Source organism: Cydia pomonella, chromosome 14 (genome assembly GCF_033807575.1).
Source record: "Cydia pomonella isolate Wapato2018A chromosome 14, ilCydPomo1, whole genome shotgun sequence".
NCBI lineage: Eukaryota > Metazoa > Arthropoda > Insecta > Lepidoptera > Tortricidae > Cydia > Cydia pomonella.
Window position 1 is genome coordinate 18930941 of NC_084716.1, and position 15843 is coordinate 18946783.

The 15843-nt window shown below is 37.9% G+C and overlaps 1 protein-coding gene and 1 long non-coding RNA gene across 2 annotated transcripts in view; one reads left to right on the top strand and one right to left on the bottom strand.

Moving 5' to 3' along the window:
* The window catches only part of LOC133525142 (hemicentin-2-like), a 38925-nt gene extending 24612 nt beyond the window's left edge, over nt 1–14313 (bottom strand). The window contains exons 1-9 of the mRNA XM_061861401.1: nt 13447–14313; nt 12457–12692; nt 10249–10371; nt 8403–8492; nt 4347–4475; nt 3018–3183; nt 2177–2361; nt 1064–1145; nt 306–460 (exon numbers count right to left, since the gene is read on the bottom strand). Coding sequence (XP_061717385.1) covers nt 306–460; nt 1064–1145; nt 2177–2361; nt 3018–3183; nt 4347–4475; nt 8403–8492; nt 10249–10371; nt 12457–12692; nt 13447–13669 — 1389 coding nt within the window. The 5' untranslated portion in view covers nt 13670–14313. The remainder of the gene's footprint in view (nt 1–305; nt 461–1063; nt 1146–2176; nt 2362–3017; nt 3184–4346; nt 4476–8402; nt 8493–10248; nt 10372–12456; nt 12693–13446) is intronic.
* Nucleotides 7854–15843, top strand: part of LOC133525157 (uncharacterized) — an 88328-nt gene continuing 80338 nt past the window's right edge. Inside the window, exon 1 of the long non-coding RNA XR_009800522.1 lies at nt 7854–9065. This is a non-coding gene — a long non-coding RNA (uncharacterized LOC133525157). The remainder of the gene's footprint in view (nt 9066–15843) is intronic.

Genomic DNA, 15843 nt, shown 5'->3' on the forward strand with positions numbered 1-15843 from the left:
TGACGTAGGTCGACCATACGTCGATCGACATTCATTTTGAACTCTTTAAGGGCACTAAGGTCAGGTTTCTTATCTTCAGCCATGATTTTTTTGAACTTAAACACCAAATTTATTAACCGGATTCGTCGCCAAATGGTATATACTGGGAAATACTTTAGAAGGACGGCGAACGAAACACACGTAATTCGAGAATGTCATTTATTTGTATCTGCCGGTTGGCGGCAGAAAACCAAAGTACCTACATGTTTATACAATATACAGCACAAGGTATACAATGTACCATCTCTACTTATAAGGAAACTTACGAAATGAGACAAGGCGACAGATTTGTCATCGGACTCCCAAATTACGTCTGGCTTGGGAAAACCACTGACTTTGCACTTCAGCTGCAGCGGTTTGTCGTAAGCGGCGTTAACGATCTCCTTGCATTCTACCACTGGAGCTTTTGTCTCCACTTTAGCTGTAATTTTTACATATAAATTGTAAATATTGTTTTTTATGAATCAATGACCACGACCACTTTGTTAAGAGGGAAACAACCAAGAAGAAAGGACTCAGATTTCTACAGATTTAGTAATAAATAATGAAACAGTATGTAAATGTGATTTAATAGCTTGAGACAATTGGTATAATCAGGAAAAATAATTCGTGTAGTTTTGTGAATTGGTATAGTTATACCTTGTGGTCTCCAGATAAACTCACTAAAAAGCCTCGAGGGCGGGGGTTGTGCTGAGGGTGTAGGAGAGGGGGGGGGGATTGAATGTACCTTTTTTCAGATTTTTGCTCATATCTTGAATATCTGTACAAATAGCGGTATAATTACTTTAAACTAAAGGTACCTTCAAGCCCCTCCTACACCCTCAGCACAACCCCCACCCTCGAGGACTTTTAGTATTTTCTTCTAGAAACCACAAGGTATAATGGTAGCAATTTACAAAACTACAAAAAAAAAATTTCCCCTGATTGCCCATATTCGGGTAAATTTTCTTGAGCTATAATAATCAGGAATGGAACCTTTACAGCAACCCTCTCACCAAACGGTACTCGGCTATATTTTCCTTACCTACTAAAATTTCTTGCGGCTTGACGGGTGTTAAACTGATTCTCGTTATAAGAGCTTTACTGTTGAAATCATATCCATTTATCTGAAAATAGATAGGTTTTAATTAATAAGATTCTGAAATCGAATTACAATTTAAGACAAGACATCGAAGATAGCCAAAAGGTAAACTATATTTCGTCACTTAATTTTACCAGCTTTTTTCTAGTGCAGGCTATCCATAGTCATTCAGCGGGGTAATGCCGTGAGCATTATGGCCACTTTTGCACCGGGAGCGATAAGGAACGGGTATGTAATTATTTGTTTTACAAATATAGGTAATATATTTACCAGTAGTATCTCTATCCGTCGGCTAGTAGGGAAAAGTGGGGGAATTTGGTACACTTTTTTTCTAACGCTCTAAAAAGATATAAAAATATCACAATCCGATCTAATTTTTACGTTTACCGTTAATTTGGTTATCTGTTTAACTAATTGTAATCGCTCGCCTTCGCTCGAAAATATGCCGCCATATCTTTGGCCTATGCTCGGTAAGATGGAGCCACTTTTTGATCAGTGAAAGAATAAGGATCAAAGTCAAATGGCGTTCTAAAAGTTTAATATTATGTGTCGAAAGGTGGCAGTAAATTTACTTTGACAATCCACCTCTATTTCAAATTCTCTTCGATATCAATCAAAAAGAGCATCACTCATGATTGGATTTTTCGTGAACTTGAAACCACCTGGGGTTTGAAAGCTGATACCATATACAAAATTATAACAAAATGTGAAGTCTTCAAATACAAATTCCATCCTTACATCTATCATGGTGTGTGATAAATATTATAACTAAACTTGAACATATTTTTTTCGATTAATTGTGGCGACATGTGCGTTTTAAAATTTAAAAAGGAAGTCCGTGTCTTACACTCCGTTAGGCACATGAAGATCTCTTTATGTTTGTGTGAAACATACTTCAGATTTTTGTGCAATTAGAAGTACTGTCTAATTATCCGCCGTTCTCAATTCCCCCACTCTCCTCTACCTAATCGTCGCTCGTTTTTCGACTGACACCCGTGACACCCCATTCTTTAGTTGTGCGGTTGGTATATAATAGGTTGTGGTATAAATTCTTACCGCAACTTTGAACATATGATCTGGTGGCATAATTTGATCGGTAGTATAAAACTGTTCGGTTTTATCGACAAGCGTCAGTGGTACTGTTGAGATCACATTGTCGTTCATATCCAGTATCTGAACGCTATGTAGTGCAACGTTTTTACCTTCAGTGGATAATTTTATGGAGAGATGAGATTTTACTCCTGGAAAAACACAACAAATATTTTAATTCTGTTTGTCATATATTTTTACAATTTTACTTCTGATTTTGCCTCACTCTGTGTCAAATATTAGATGGTGTCTCGCATTTCTGCTAGTGAGGAATTGTGTGGAGGAAATAAGATTTTTATTTCATAAAAGAATTGCACAATCTTGTTACCTATAAGAAACTTACTCAATGCAATTGGGCTACTTCAATTTTGAACGACATGACATTGCTAGTCAAGGCCTGCAGGAATATTGGGTGATTGAATCGCTACCGGCTCATGGAAGTAAGCTGTTCATTATTTTTCTAATACAATAGTTCTTGTAGTAACGAAACGGCCAAGACACATATACCTATTATTTTGACTAAGGTGTCATTTGTGAACATAGGGCTTGTATAATTAGGGCGTGTAGATTTAGAAGTACATGAGATCTGATCACTTTTCGACGGCAAAAAAGTGATCATAAATAATTATACTTAACAGTGTGAGCCATATTGTCTCCTCGTCATGGCAACACTTTGAAAATGTTTTTGTTGGGATAACAGATTCTAAAACTACCGAACCACTACCACCCCCCAAATGGACCTTACGAAAGAAAGTGTACCTGATGAAGAAGTTTCTTTAATTGAGCGATTGAGCGTATTCTTATATACCTGGTACAGGTCTCGTTACGGTATCCTTGATGTCTGAAGGGCTGACGGTGGAGAATCCATGCTGGAAGTGCACTGTGGTAGATCCTGACACGACTACATGCGTCTCGTCCTCACTGCCCACTTCCACTGTGTACACATCGGGTGTCACACCAACTACTTTCACCACCTGTAAAGTAAATTATTGCTAACCTTAAATCAAGTTTTTTCTTTTAATCCATGCCAACCAATAAACATTAACTTTTCATGCAATTCAAACTATCGTAAAGCTTCTTCTTCTTCCTGCCCTTATCCCACGTTATGTGGGGTCGGCACAACATGTTTTTCTCTTCCATTCTCCTCTATCTTTTGTCACCTCAGCACTCACTCCTTACTTTCTCATATTCTCTTTCACACAATCCATTCATCGTTTTTTGGGTCTAGCATCCGCTCTCCGTCCATCAGCATTCATCCCTAACATTATTTTGCCTATATGGCATTAATTCGTAAAGCATACTAACATTAAACTAATTTAAGTAGGTACGCAGTGCTTGAAAATGGAGACGTTAAGGCCAACTCGAACGTACACTCAAAGAGCATATAATCACTACGCGTACACTGTCATCAGAATGATATCTAAATTACATCATTTAGATGTCATTATGATGTCAGCGTAGATACGTTCGAATTGGCCTGCTATTTAGGTTCTCCGTAATGGCTCCTCTACACTATGGCCCAGCGCAGGCCAGGCCAAGGTACGCATTTATGCGTTAGAGGGAATAAGTGATATTGGTATCTCATTCCATCGCATAGCTGCGTCCTACGCTGGGCCATCGTGTAGAGGAGCCCTAATATGACTGATGGAAAATACCTATGTGAGTGAAACCGTAAAATTAGCTTAATACTAACTTTTTAACTATAAAACATTTAGCTGGGTACCAATGGCAGACTAGGGAGTATTACTGTAATGTTCTGCCGCCAGAGTGTAGCACTAGCACCTTTCATAAACCATAGAGTAACTTATACATACTGTGCCTTAAACTGTTTTTTCGACAAGTTTTAACAGATTATAAAATATGACATTGATGCATCAAGGCGGTTTGTTTCCAAAGGGCCTACCAGGAAACGCGAAAATCAAATCGAAATTTATTCATCCCTCGAATACGCAAGACTGATAGAGGTTAGATAATGAAATTTCGATTTTCTTGTTTCGCGGTCTACCCTCAGATTGTGATGGATTGTGGTAGTGGCGCCCCCTACACAGAGTTTCGCGTAATATTCCCTATTCAAAAGCATAATCAAAACATTTACACAAAGGGAAAATAAAATTGCAGAAAGGAACAAGGAACGTACGGCGATTTCTTTCAGTCTGGTGATATTTGTAGTAGGCCACTTAGTGCCCTCGGAATCGGTGACGCTGACCGCAGGATTCCTTCCTGATACGGCAATCACTAGCTCTTTTGTGTCAGCATCCACGGGAATCTGAAAAATAATTTTCACTTAGTTACTTCTATGGTATTCCTTGTCTTGAAAGGTTTACAGTCTTAGGAATTCAGAACATAAGTCCCCTTCGCTGAAGAAAACTATGTATATAAATCGGCCCGACATAATAAGGCCTAGTTTTCCCTCTGAAAGAACAGGCGGAGGTTGCAGGTCAATATCGTTCGGGAAAACCGTCGTCTTTTCTGTGGACATTACAAAAGCTAACGATTTCGATACTGTTGTCTAAGACTTATCATATAACTTTTAAGATATATAAGGTTTTACCGTGCCTTTAATGATAGAGTAAGAAAATTTGTCTTTAATTGCGGCTTATTTAACTTAATCTTACCATAAAGACGCACAACCAAATACAAAAAAAAAAAAAGTTTTCTCGTGCCTTACTTAGGCAACTCAGCAGGCTTCGTTGCCTAAACACGGTACTCGACTAAAAAGCTCAATTATATCACGGTTGTATAAAATACTATTAACACGTCTCTCAGTGAAGCCGTAGCAAGCTGTTACAGAGTTAAGGTACTGTTACACATGCTAGTACGAAAGCATGCTACTATTGAGTAATTGCTACTTAGTAGCATTGCTAATAATGAGCATGCTCATTTTGAGTTTGCTCAAAAATCAACGGTCGTGCGATTTTTGGTCATGCTACCTGCAGCGCGGGTGGAGAGGGGCGTGCTTTTAGCGCGTGTGAACAGGTTTGCTTATTGAGCATACTAGTATCGTAGTAGTAAAATGTTAAAACTAGCATGCTCATTGCTAGCAAATGTAAACAGCCCATAAGCATGCTCGTATTGAGCATACTCAGTAGCACGCTTTTTAGCATGCTATTTTAGAGCATGTGGAACAGTACCTTTAGGTAGGAAAAAAGTGATCATAATTATAATTATGATAAATATACTCAATGTGAATAACGAATGTTCCGAATTTGATAGTAAACTTGCGCTATCTTATGTTTATTATAAAAACATAATTCTTGGAAATGTTATTGAGTCTTGTTTTCATTATATACGAGATAACAACTCTGGGTTTTTGTCATATTATAATCAAAATATGTGTTTCCAATTATGTTTTACATACCACGCTCAATGTCCATTTGACAATGGAGCGTCTCAAATATAAAACAGTCTTGTTATTTATGTCAAATGTAGTGTAATGATGAAAAGCGGTGGCATCATGGTTCCATTTTTATCACTTGTCACTATGCCCGTCACTTTCGCGCTTACATACTTGTTAGAACGTGACAGGCATGGCGACAAATGATAAAGAGCCGACCATCTTAGCCCTACAGTGAAAAGTTATAGGTAATTCGGTTATACTTAGTTGATATACGTGGCTCTGATAAACCAAATATACATTATCATTGTAAGTAATCAAAGAATGATTACGTATAATTTGGATTTTAACTACTTTTTATTCGCAAACTATAAGTTATGTGTTGTTCGCAAAATATAAGATGACGACCGGTCTGGCTAGTGGGTTGTGACCCTGCCTATGAAGCCGATGGTCCCGGGTTCAAATCCTGGTAAGGGCATTTATTTCGTGTGATGAGCACGGATATTTGTTCCTGAGTCATGGGTGTTTTCTATGTATTGAAGTATTTATAAATATTTATATATATATCGTTGTCTCAGTACCCTCAACACAAGCGTTAATTGAGCTTACTGTGGGACTTAGTAAATATTTGTAATAATGTCCTATAATAAAAAAAAAAAGTAAACAAATATGTACCTACTTAAACTTTTTTTTATAAATTTAGCATACTCGTAAGTTAAAGAAATTAACAATGAGATATCTTTAGCTAAATGCAGACACCGAAAGTAAACCCTTTGCGATTCGGTCGTTATGTTCTAGCAACTAACTCTAATGTATGGGGAACACAAAAAAAATATACAGGGTGACCTTAGCCATTGGACAAACCCTGAAATCCCACGTAGGGTTACTTCTCAGGAATGCTCTGACGATAATATTTTTTTAATTAGAACAAAGATAAAAAAATATTTTACTCGAACAAAAGTTATTTGCAATAATCGACAACAAAAATAAACACACTGTGTTAATCTTTGGCAGTGTTTTTGACAATCTGTTCGAAATATTTGTTAATGATGACATTTTTCTAAAGTCAGAAGCTTATTAGTGTCATAAATAAAAAAGATAATCAAAAAGGTTGAAGAAGGTTCCATACTATTCTTTGAGGATATACTAACACATACAGACTGCTCCAAAGTAAAAAATGGTAATTTGTTAAGTTCTTCGAAACCGCTACACCGGTTGTTATGATACTTTGTACAATGGTGCTAAATACCCTAATGCATATGTACATTTCGGCTTTGTCCAATGGCTAGGGACACACTGTATATCCAGCTTGAAACGAATGTAGTATGGTGCTTTACGAAGACTAGCGTCTCCTTCCCTTTTCGTGGCGCAACCCCTCGCTTTAAGCATGAAATAAGTCCCGGTAGACGGTTTATTTTCAATTTTGAGGAAAGCATTAGAGCTGGAAAAAAATGTCAATGTGAAAAATCATCCTTAATAAATTACTAACAAATAAGGTTATATTCATTTTTTTTTGATATTATGTACCTACCATTTTCATATTATAGCCATCTACAAAATGAAAATGGTGATCGGTGGTGAATAGTTTAAAAGAGAGGTATGGGCATTGTGAATGTCATCTCGTTTTGTGTGGTAGGGCACAGCACAGCGGATGTCATTCCAGATCTAGAGCAGAGCCCAACTCGTTTATGTATGTTTAAGTATGTCTATGTTTAATTTCTTATATGGTATGTTTATTTACCTAAATTGTGTGTATGAAAGTACGCTTCATAACGTTGTTTTGGCAACACCTAGTCTTTTTGATTAATTGTTTTTGTTTCCGCTACCCAAAAGTTGTCTGGAAGAGATCGCTCTTTAGCGATAAGACCGCCTGTTGTCTGCCTCTATCACTAATCATTTGTTGTTCTTTAAGCTGTATTTTTTACTGAGGTGTGCCATTAAAGACTATTATATCTATCTATGTTATTTTCTAGTTCATCTAGTTGTAACATGGAAATGGTGCATCATATAAAAAAAAAGGAATATAACCTTTTTTGTTAGGAATTTAAAAAGGATTATAGTTTTCATTTACACTTTATTCCTAAAATTTATATTACGTTTCCCAAAAAATAAAGCACCATACCCAAAGGTATCATGCTGCATTAGTTTTGGATATAATTTGTTTTTCAAAAACCGTAATTTTACCGAATAGTTAGAGGCTACATCCAAGTGTCATAACGTCCAGAGTCACTATGTCCTAAAACTGAGTATAGCTAAAATATAAGCATTTTATTACAAATGTTTTTAATAACAGATTGAACAATTGGCTTTTAAATAATAAGTTAGACTGATGTTACTTAGTGATGTGATACGACTTTATGAACTTTGAACTGTATAATACAGGACACTGTGTGACATAGGCTCATCAGCTAAATAGCTGCTCGCCTATAATTATATAATAATAATAAATCGGCCAAGAGCATGTCGGGCCGTACTCAGTGTAGGGTTTCGTAGTTACCATTCTGTCAAAATGGGCCAAATGGGGCCTATTAGTATCATGTACATACCAAGCATAAGGGAGTATCCTTGCACCGCTTTGTAAGTACGTATTAAACTTTTTCCAGGCATAATACGATTTATCCACCACATACGCGCCAATAGAATTTCAACCTTAGCCATTCGATTTAAGGTTCAAATTAGATTGCACTTTCGGAAAATAAGACGTCTTCAAATCAATCATCAAAGCTGGATTTATTGGAATATATGTGTTTTTTTTTTGGGAAAACCTTGTAGATCAGTGCGGCCTGGAAAAGGGTTATAAAAAGAGATATTTTTTTCAATTTTATACCTTTTTAGTCAAAAAATCAGTAAAATACTTACGTCAAATTTATTTCCATAGCCTGGAGGAAAATCTTTGCTTTTCAGAACATTACTTCGGCTCTGTATAGTTTTTTGCACGTACTTCAGAATCTGGAATCAAATAATACCAGTGTTGGAAGTAGCGAAACGTTAATGCAATTAAAAATTATTGGCCATTAACCATTATAACTTGAACCGTAAATTGTAACCGTCCGTTACGGTTACGATTCAATTTATAATGGTTAATTGTTAATTGCAATTATCGTTCGGCCAGTGAATAATACCCCCTACTCTAATAAAGGGTCTCCGGCAAGCTCGGCCGAATGTCACCTTCCCATACAAACGGAATTTCGTTCTCATTTTAAAACTATGTGTTGGATTGTAATGAAACTTTACACATACAATGACATGAGGTATTTCTAGGACTGAAATTAGTTTATATTGCTCCACCTTATAAAACATAAGAAATAGAGCAAAAACAAGTTTTGTATGAAAATCTTAAATTCGCTGTATTTTTTTTTACTATGCTATCTGTGAACTAATTACAGCCCTATTGGTTGACGTAACTGGTGACCGAAGAGCTGGCGGCTTCCTCGCACAACGTATCAGTATTGCGATACAACGAGGAAATGCCGCCAGCATCCTTGGAACAATGCCTCAAGGGCCTATTTTAGATATAAGCTAGTTATAGTAAGTCACCTGTTTGTATGTAGTTGTGACGTGTTCGAATAGACAGTACATGTTTAAAAGACACACACAAACAAAACAAATGTTGATTCGAACACGTCACAACTACATACAACAGGTGACTTACTTAAGTTTTTAACCTATAATAAGTTTTTGGCAAAGAAACCATTTTTGGTACAAGCTTTTATTTCTAACTACTTTTCTTTCCCCAGGCAACTAATACTGATCGAGAAAATTCTTAAAAGCCCAAACACAATTTGTTCGCGTTGTTTTATCACAGAGTTCCCCTGGCCATCTCCTGTCTCCGTCATCAGATCAGCTCGATGGCAACATGATATTGCATTATAACCCGACTTACATAAGTATGCACATTCTCAGCTTCATCGGAAACCGGGTCAAATTTAACTTGCAAGATTTTACAAACACACATAGTTACATTGAAAATTAAATAAAAGCTTGTAAAAATAACTTACGCTAAATCCGACAAAAGAAGCAAAAAGCTAAATTAAAAGCTAGTTACGCTTTGTAACTAATATAGCTTTTAAGTTAATTTTCCTAACCATATATGGACTACTGGGTCGAAAATAAAGATATATTTATTTTAAACATCGACATCAGACTACAGACATCCGACACTTCGTTTTCTATGACAGGTGATCGGTGATCACGTGATGCTTTGCTGTCTATAGAAAATTAAGTGTCGGATGCCTCGACTCAGACCCGGAACCTTCCGGCGAATAAGTGTCGGATGCCACGGCTCGGACCCGGAACGTTCTGGCGAATAAGTGGCGGACGCCTCGGCTTGGACCCGGACCGTTCTGGCGAATAAGTGGCGGACGCTTCGGCTCGGACCCGGAACTTTCTGGCGAATAAGTGGCGGACGCCTCGGCTTGGACCCGGACCGTTCTGGCGAATAAGTGGCAGACGCCTCGGCTCGGACCCGGAACTTTCTGGCGAATAAGTGGCGGACACCTCGGCTTGGACCCGGACCGTTCTGGCGAATAAGTGGCGGACGCCTCGGCTTGGACCCGGACCGTTCTGGCGAATAAGTGGCAGACGCCTCGGCTTGGACCCGGAACTTTCTGGCGAATAAGTGGCGGACGCCTCGGCTTGGACCCGGAACGTTCTGGCGAATTGTCGGACGCCTCGTGAGGCGTGAGTACTTATCAATATTGCTTACCTCTCCAATTTCACTTTTTTCTAAGTGAAATACTTGTCCGTTGGTAGCTTTGGCGAGCTTCTTATAAACCAAGTATTGAGGAGATTTTTTATTGGAACAGTATCCGGTGAGTATGAACACAATCTGTCAAAATGAATTAGATATTAAGAATCAATGTAACAAAAATAACTGCTCTATCACTAAAAAATGTGATAAAAGTCCCCACGTGAAATAGGTCTTCAAATTAAAGTCCTAAATGTTTAAACACACTTAAATAAGTTATTTTTTATTTATGTAAGCAATTTAAATAAAAACAGACTACGATGTGTAGATACCTAAAAACGGACAGGAGCGAGTAGGACTCGCCCACCGAGGGCTCCGTATAAATTAAACTTTTTTTACAAATTATCTTTTCAGATTTTTTTTCGTAATTGTAGTGTAATTTTATAGTTCTAGATCAACGGGAAGTACACTATACATTTTGATTCACTTGAGAGTGTCCAAATAATCCAAATATACGTTGTTTGGCCGATTCTTGTTTTACGTTGTTTGCGGCATTAACGGCCGATTCTTGTTTTCACGTTAATTAAGCTGACTCTTGCTCATACAGATTTAGTGCTTGTAAATGGAGACCTAGACTCTCCGAAAGATTATACGCGAGTGACTAGAATGAGATGAGTTAAACCGTACATTCGGAAAACAATAGTACATTTCTATAGAGTTCGGGACATGAAGGGTTGCAGGCTAAGTAGATATAGGGATACGCGGCCGGCAACCCCGTTTCTCGTCGAGATTCGTAAAGTGCTTTTCTCAAACTTGCAATGAAAAAAAAACCGGCCAAGTGCGAGTCGGACTCGCCTCGTTCTCGTTCCGTACTTTTTAGTATTAGTTATAACGGCAACAGAAATACATAATCTGTGAAAATTTCAACTTTCTAGCTATCACGGTTCATGAGATACAAGCGATACAACCTGGTGACACATGGACAGACTGACAGACGGACGGACAGAGGAGCCTTAGTAATAGGGTCCCGTTTTTCCGTTTGGGTACGCAACCCTAAAGAAGTCAATTTGTTTTATTCGTAGTATGGAGTGTGGAATAATTCGCAGTATGGAGTGTGGAATTAAAAGGAGTGAAATCTCTTATGGTAGAACTGTTGCAAAAGTACGGAAGGTGAAGGTAAGGCAAAAAATCTCCATGTACCAAAAAGTGTCATCAAAAAACCTTAAATAGGAGGCGCTACAATACCTAGAATACTTGAACAAAAAAAACAAATCATAGACAGCGCACTTCACTCCGTCAATAGCGCCTAGGTTCTTAGCTACTCTAGCGCTACTCTGGAGAGATTTGGAACTATTATTTATAGCTAACAGCTGGACACTTTTGCAACAGTTCTACCATAAGAGATGTCACTTCTCTTAATTCCACACTCCATATGCAAAAGTGTCCAGCTGTCAGCTATAAATAATAGTTCCAAATTTCTCCAGAGTAGCGCTAAGAACCTAGGCGTTGTTGTCGGAGTGAAGTGCGCTGTCTATGATTTGATTTTTTTTTCAATTATTCTAGGTATTGTAGCGCCACCTATTTAAGGTTTTTTGATTACACTTTTTGGTACATGGAGATCGCATTCCTTCCATAATTCGCAGGTTCACACAGCTAAAACCAAATTACGAATTTAATACTATAGGGAGCGTGCATGAACTGTAGGAGGCAGCACAGGAGCCGTCAGATTTTTGGCGCGAGGCGTAAATGTGATGTTTATTGTTCCGATGTAGCCCACAAGATGGCAGAACCTACTATGCACAAGAAAACACGTGACGTGTAAATGTGCATGTTTATGGTTCCGATTCAGGCCACAAGATGGCAGACCCTCCAACGCGCACGCTCCCTATTTGATAGTTGAATGCCAAGACGTGTCACAATTTGACGTTGAAAAACAAAAGGTTGCTTTAAAGTTGCGTTGTTTAGGTAATATAGGGAAGACCGTCTATAAAGTAAGACCATGCGTAAGTTTTGTACACATCCGGAAGCTCGGCAGAGTAGAAGGAATGAAGCTTTTCCTTTCTGACTGTGTCAAAGGCAAGAGTTGTTACGGTCTTCCCAGCAATCAGTTGTATATGCCGATCTTCTCCACATTCACCTTACTTGATTGTAAAGCGTACTCTAGACTACTTTGTCTAGCTGTGGCTTGAGAGACAACGCCAGTTAGAAGAAACAATAAGTTGTTACCTGACATCCCATTTTCTGACTAAGGGCTTCAACTTCATCATAATCGTCATAGTCTGTGGCAGAAGCGTCAGTAAACACGTATATGGAAGACCCTTCTCGGCTGTTCTGAAGGCCCATTTTGATTCCAGACATAGCCATCTCGGGACAATCATCACCTCCATGCACACTTATACCACTTAAAGCGTTTTTAAAAACATTTCTGTCTTTAGTTTTGGCGCGCTGTTTGTTCAAACTAGCTGTAATAAACCCAAGTTCTATCAATTTTTTGGTACAATAAAAACATATTAATAATGATTACTAATACTTACTCGTATTATTAATATAAAAAAATGTGTACATAGGTCTAGAAACACTCATTTTTTCCTATACATTTCGAGAAAACTCGTGATTCTGAGAATAAATAACTAACATAATTAATTCAAATAAAAAAAGCGGCCAAGTGCGAGTTGGGGTTCCGTACCATTTATGACGTATTTAAAAAAACTACTTAGGTACTAAATCTCTTTCAAAAAAATTTTCATTGGAAGTTTGCATGGTAATGTACATCATATATTTTTTTTAAATTTAATATTCTCTTATTTTAGGAGTTACGAGGGGGGGGGGGGGGGGGCACATTTTAGCACTTTGGAAGTGTCTCTCGCGCAAACTATTCAGTTTAGAAAAAAATTACATTAGAAACCTCAATATCATTTTTGAAGACCTATCCATAGATACCCCACACGTATGGGTTTGATGAAAAAAAATCTTGAGTTTCAGTATGGGGAACCCCCAAAATGTATTGTTTAGTTTCGGAAAAATGTGGCTGTGACATACGGACGGACAGACAGACAGACATGACGGGATTCGTCCGTCATAAGGATTCCGGCTTTTGCCATTTGGCTACGGAACCCTAAAAATGACAACTTCGAAAATGCCTCAAATTAAAAATAAGTTAAAAATATATATATTAAGGTTATAAAATATCAAGTTTACATGTAGCATACAACTTACCAGGATCGTTAAAAGTCACCAGCACGAAATCTTCAATTTGCGAAGCATTCGAATTCATCACAGTATCAAATATAGCATTTGTAGCTAATTTCACTTGTGCTATATCGTCACTCATTGAGTAAGTATCATCTATAACAAAAGTTAAGCTACTTTTCACATCACCCACTGTTCCATCTATTCCTAAAAGGAGTAGGACAAATATTATTAAACTTTTCACTTCCATTTTGAATTAAATTTCATACTACGTTCACTATTTAACAACCCCGCTTTGTGATTGACACTATTTTTGAGCCTGCGTTTAAAGAAGACGTTACATTAGATATCAGTATGGTTATTCAATTGAATAACGATATAACTACAAGAATTGTGTATAGAGATTACTACTCTATTACAAGACCATTGACGTTCTATTACTTTGAAGTATGTTTGGCTTATTTCAGTTTTCTTTAGACGCTGACCTGAGATACCAAGGGGACAATCCTGATATCGTATTCATAAAAAAATATTGCTAACGACTTCTTACCTACCAAACTGATGATAAGTAAGAAAGTGACAGCTAGATGATTTATTTAATGTTGTGTTCAATTTGTTGAAATTGTTTTTGTACATGGGGATTCCCAGAAATCATTCGTCAGGGTTTTTAAAGTTCAACACATTCTGGGAAAGGATGGGTAATTTCCATTGATTTATAAAAAACATAAATTGAAAATCACTTGTGTAATGTACGAGTATTACGTTATGTCACTGATAAGTAGTACCTAATAAATTTTTGGCAATAATCATTTTTGGTACAAGCTTTTATCTCTAACTACTTTTCTTTCCACAGGTAACTAATACTCATCGAGATAATTCTCAAAACCCTAAACACAATTACCTTATTACAATTATTAATTAATTTAATATTAATTGGACCCGGGTACGTCCTTAAACTACGCCCAAAAGAGAGGTATGGGCATTGTGAATGTCATCTCGCTTTGTGTGGTAGGGCACAGCCAGTGGATGTCATTCCAGATCTAGAGCAGAGCCCAACTGGAGAAGTACCTCCACCTTACAGAAAACAGGAGCCAAATAACACTAGACCCTACTCATAGTGTTGTGTTCCTGCCGGTGAGTAAGGTTGCCAGAGCTCAATGAGGGGGGGCGGGTTTAGGGTCGGCAACGCGCATGTAACTCCTCTGGAGTTGCAGGCGTACATAGGCTACGGATACTGCTTACCATCAGGCGGGCCGTATGCTTGTTTGCCACCGACGTAGTATAAAAAAAAAAAAGGCCCACCCATGGCCACCTCCTGTCTCCATCATCAGATTAGCTCGATAGTACCATAATATTGCATTGTCGCTCAACTTACATAGGTATGAAAAATTTCAGTTCAATCGGAAACCGGCAAGTGGGTCAAATTTAACTTCCAAGATTTCACCCACACATACATACGTATCTTTAAAATTTATCTGTAGTTTTATTTTATTTTATGTAATAGACTGCAAACGAGCAGACGAGTCGCCTGATGGGAAGCAGTCATCGCCGCCCATGGACATAAGACATCAGAGGAGCCACTTATGCGTTGCCAACCTTTGAGAACCCTAAATACCTGCTTCTTGAAGAACCCCATGTCATGGCGCAAGGGAAACACCTCAGAAGGTAGCTCATTCCTCAACTTGCACGTTCTGGGAAAAAACGAGCGAGATGCCCGCTTGTTCTTGGTTTGCCACGTGTCGAGAAAGTTAGGATGAACTTTGTTTCTTTGGCGGGAGGTGCGGTGATAAAAACGTGACGGTGGCACAAATTCAAAAAGTTCTTCAGAACATTCCCCATTGTACAGACGGTAGAACAGGCATAGAGAGCCAACGTCTCTCCGAAGACTGAGAGGTTCCAAACCGACTGTGAGATCGGGGTCACCAACAATACGAACTGCCCGACGTTGGATGGAGTCAAGTGGAAGAAGTTGGTATTTCGGTGCTCCAGACCAGAGGTGAGAACAGTACTCCATATGTGGTCGAACCTGCGCTACGCTGCGCTGGTAGTTTTACATGTAGGTATTAGCTGAAGTACAGACTTGTCCGAGAACTAAATTCTGGTGATAAAATAACGTTCTAATAAAGTAGGTTCATATAAATAAACCATTATACCTATTTTATTAATGTGAAACTGATTTTTACTCCCTTTTGTAAAATATAATTTTTCATAATCCAGCCGCGTATTCGCATCTAACGACAATCCCAAAGTAACCAAGTAGTAAATGAAGACGCGATCTAAATTTTAATTTAATTATATTACGTTTTGATCAGAACAAGCTAATTTGATAAAACAAGCTTTCAAATCATGGCACACTTTTTTTTATTAAAAGCTTTGTATTACATTTTATTAGTCAAAACCTTTGTGACAGAACAGAACTAATGA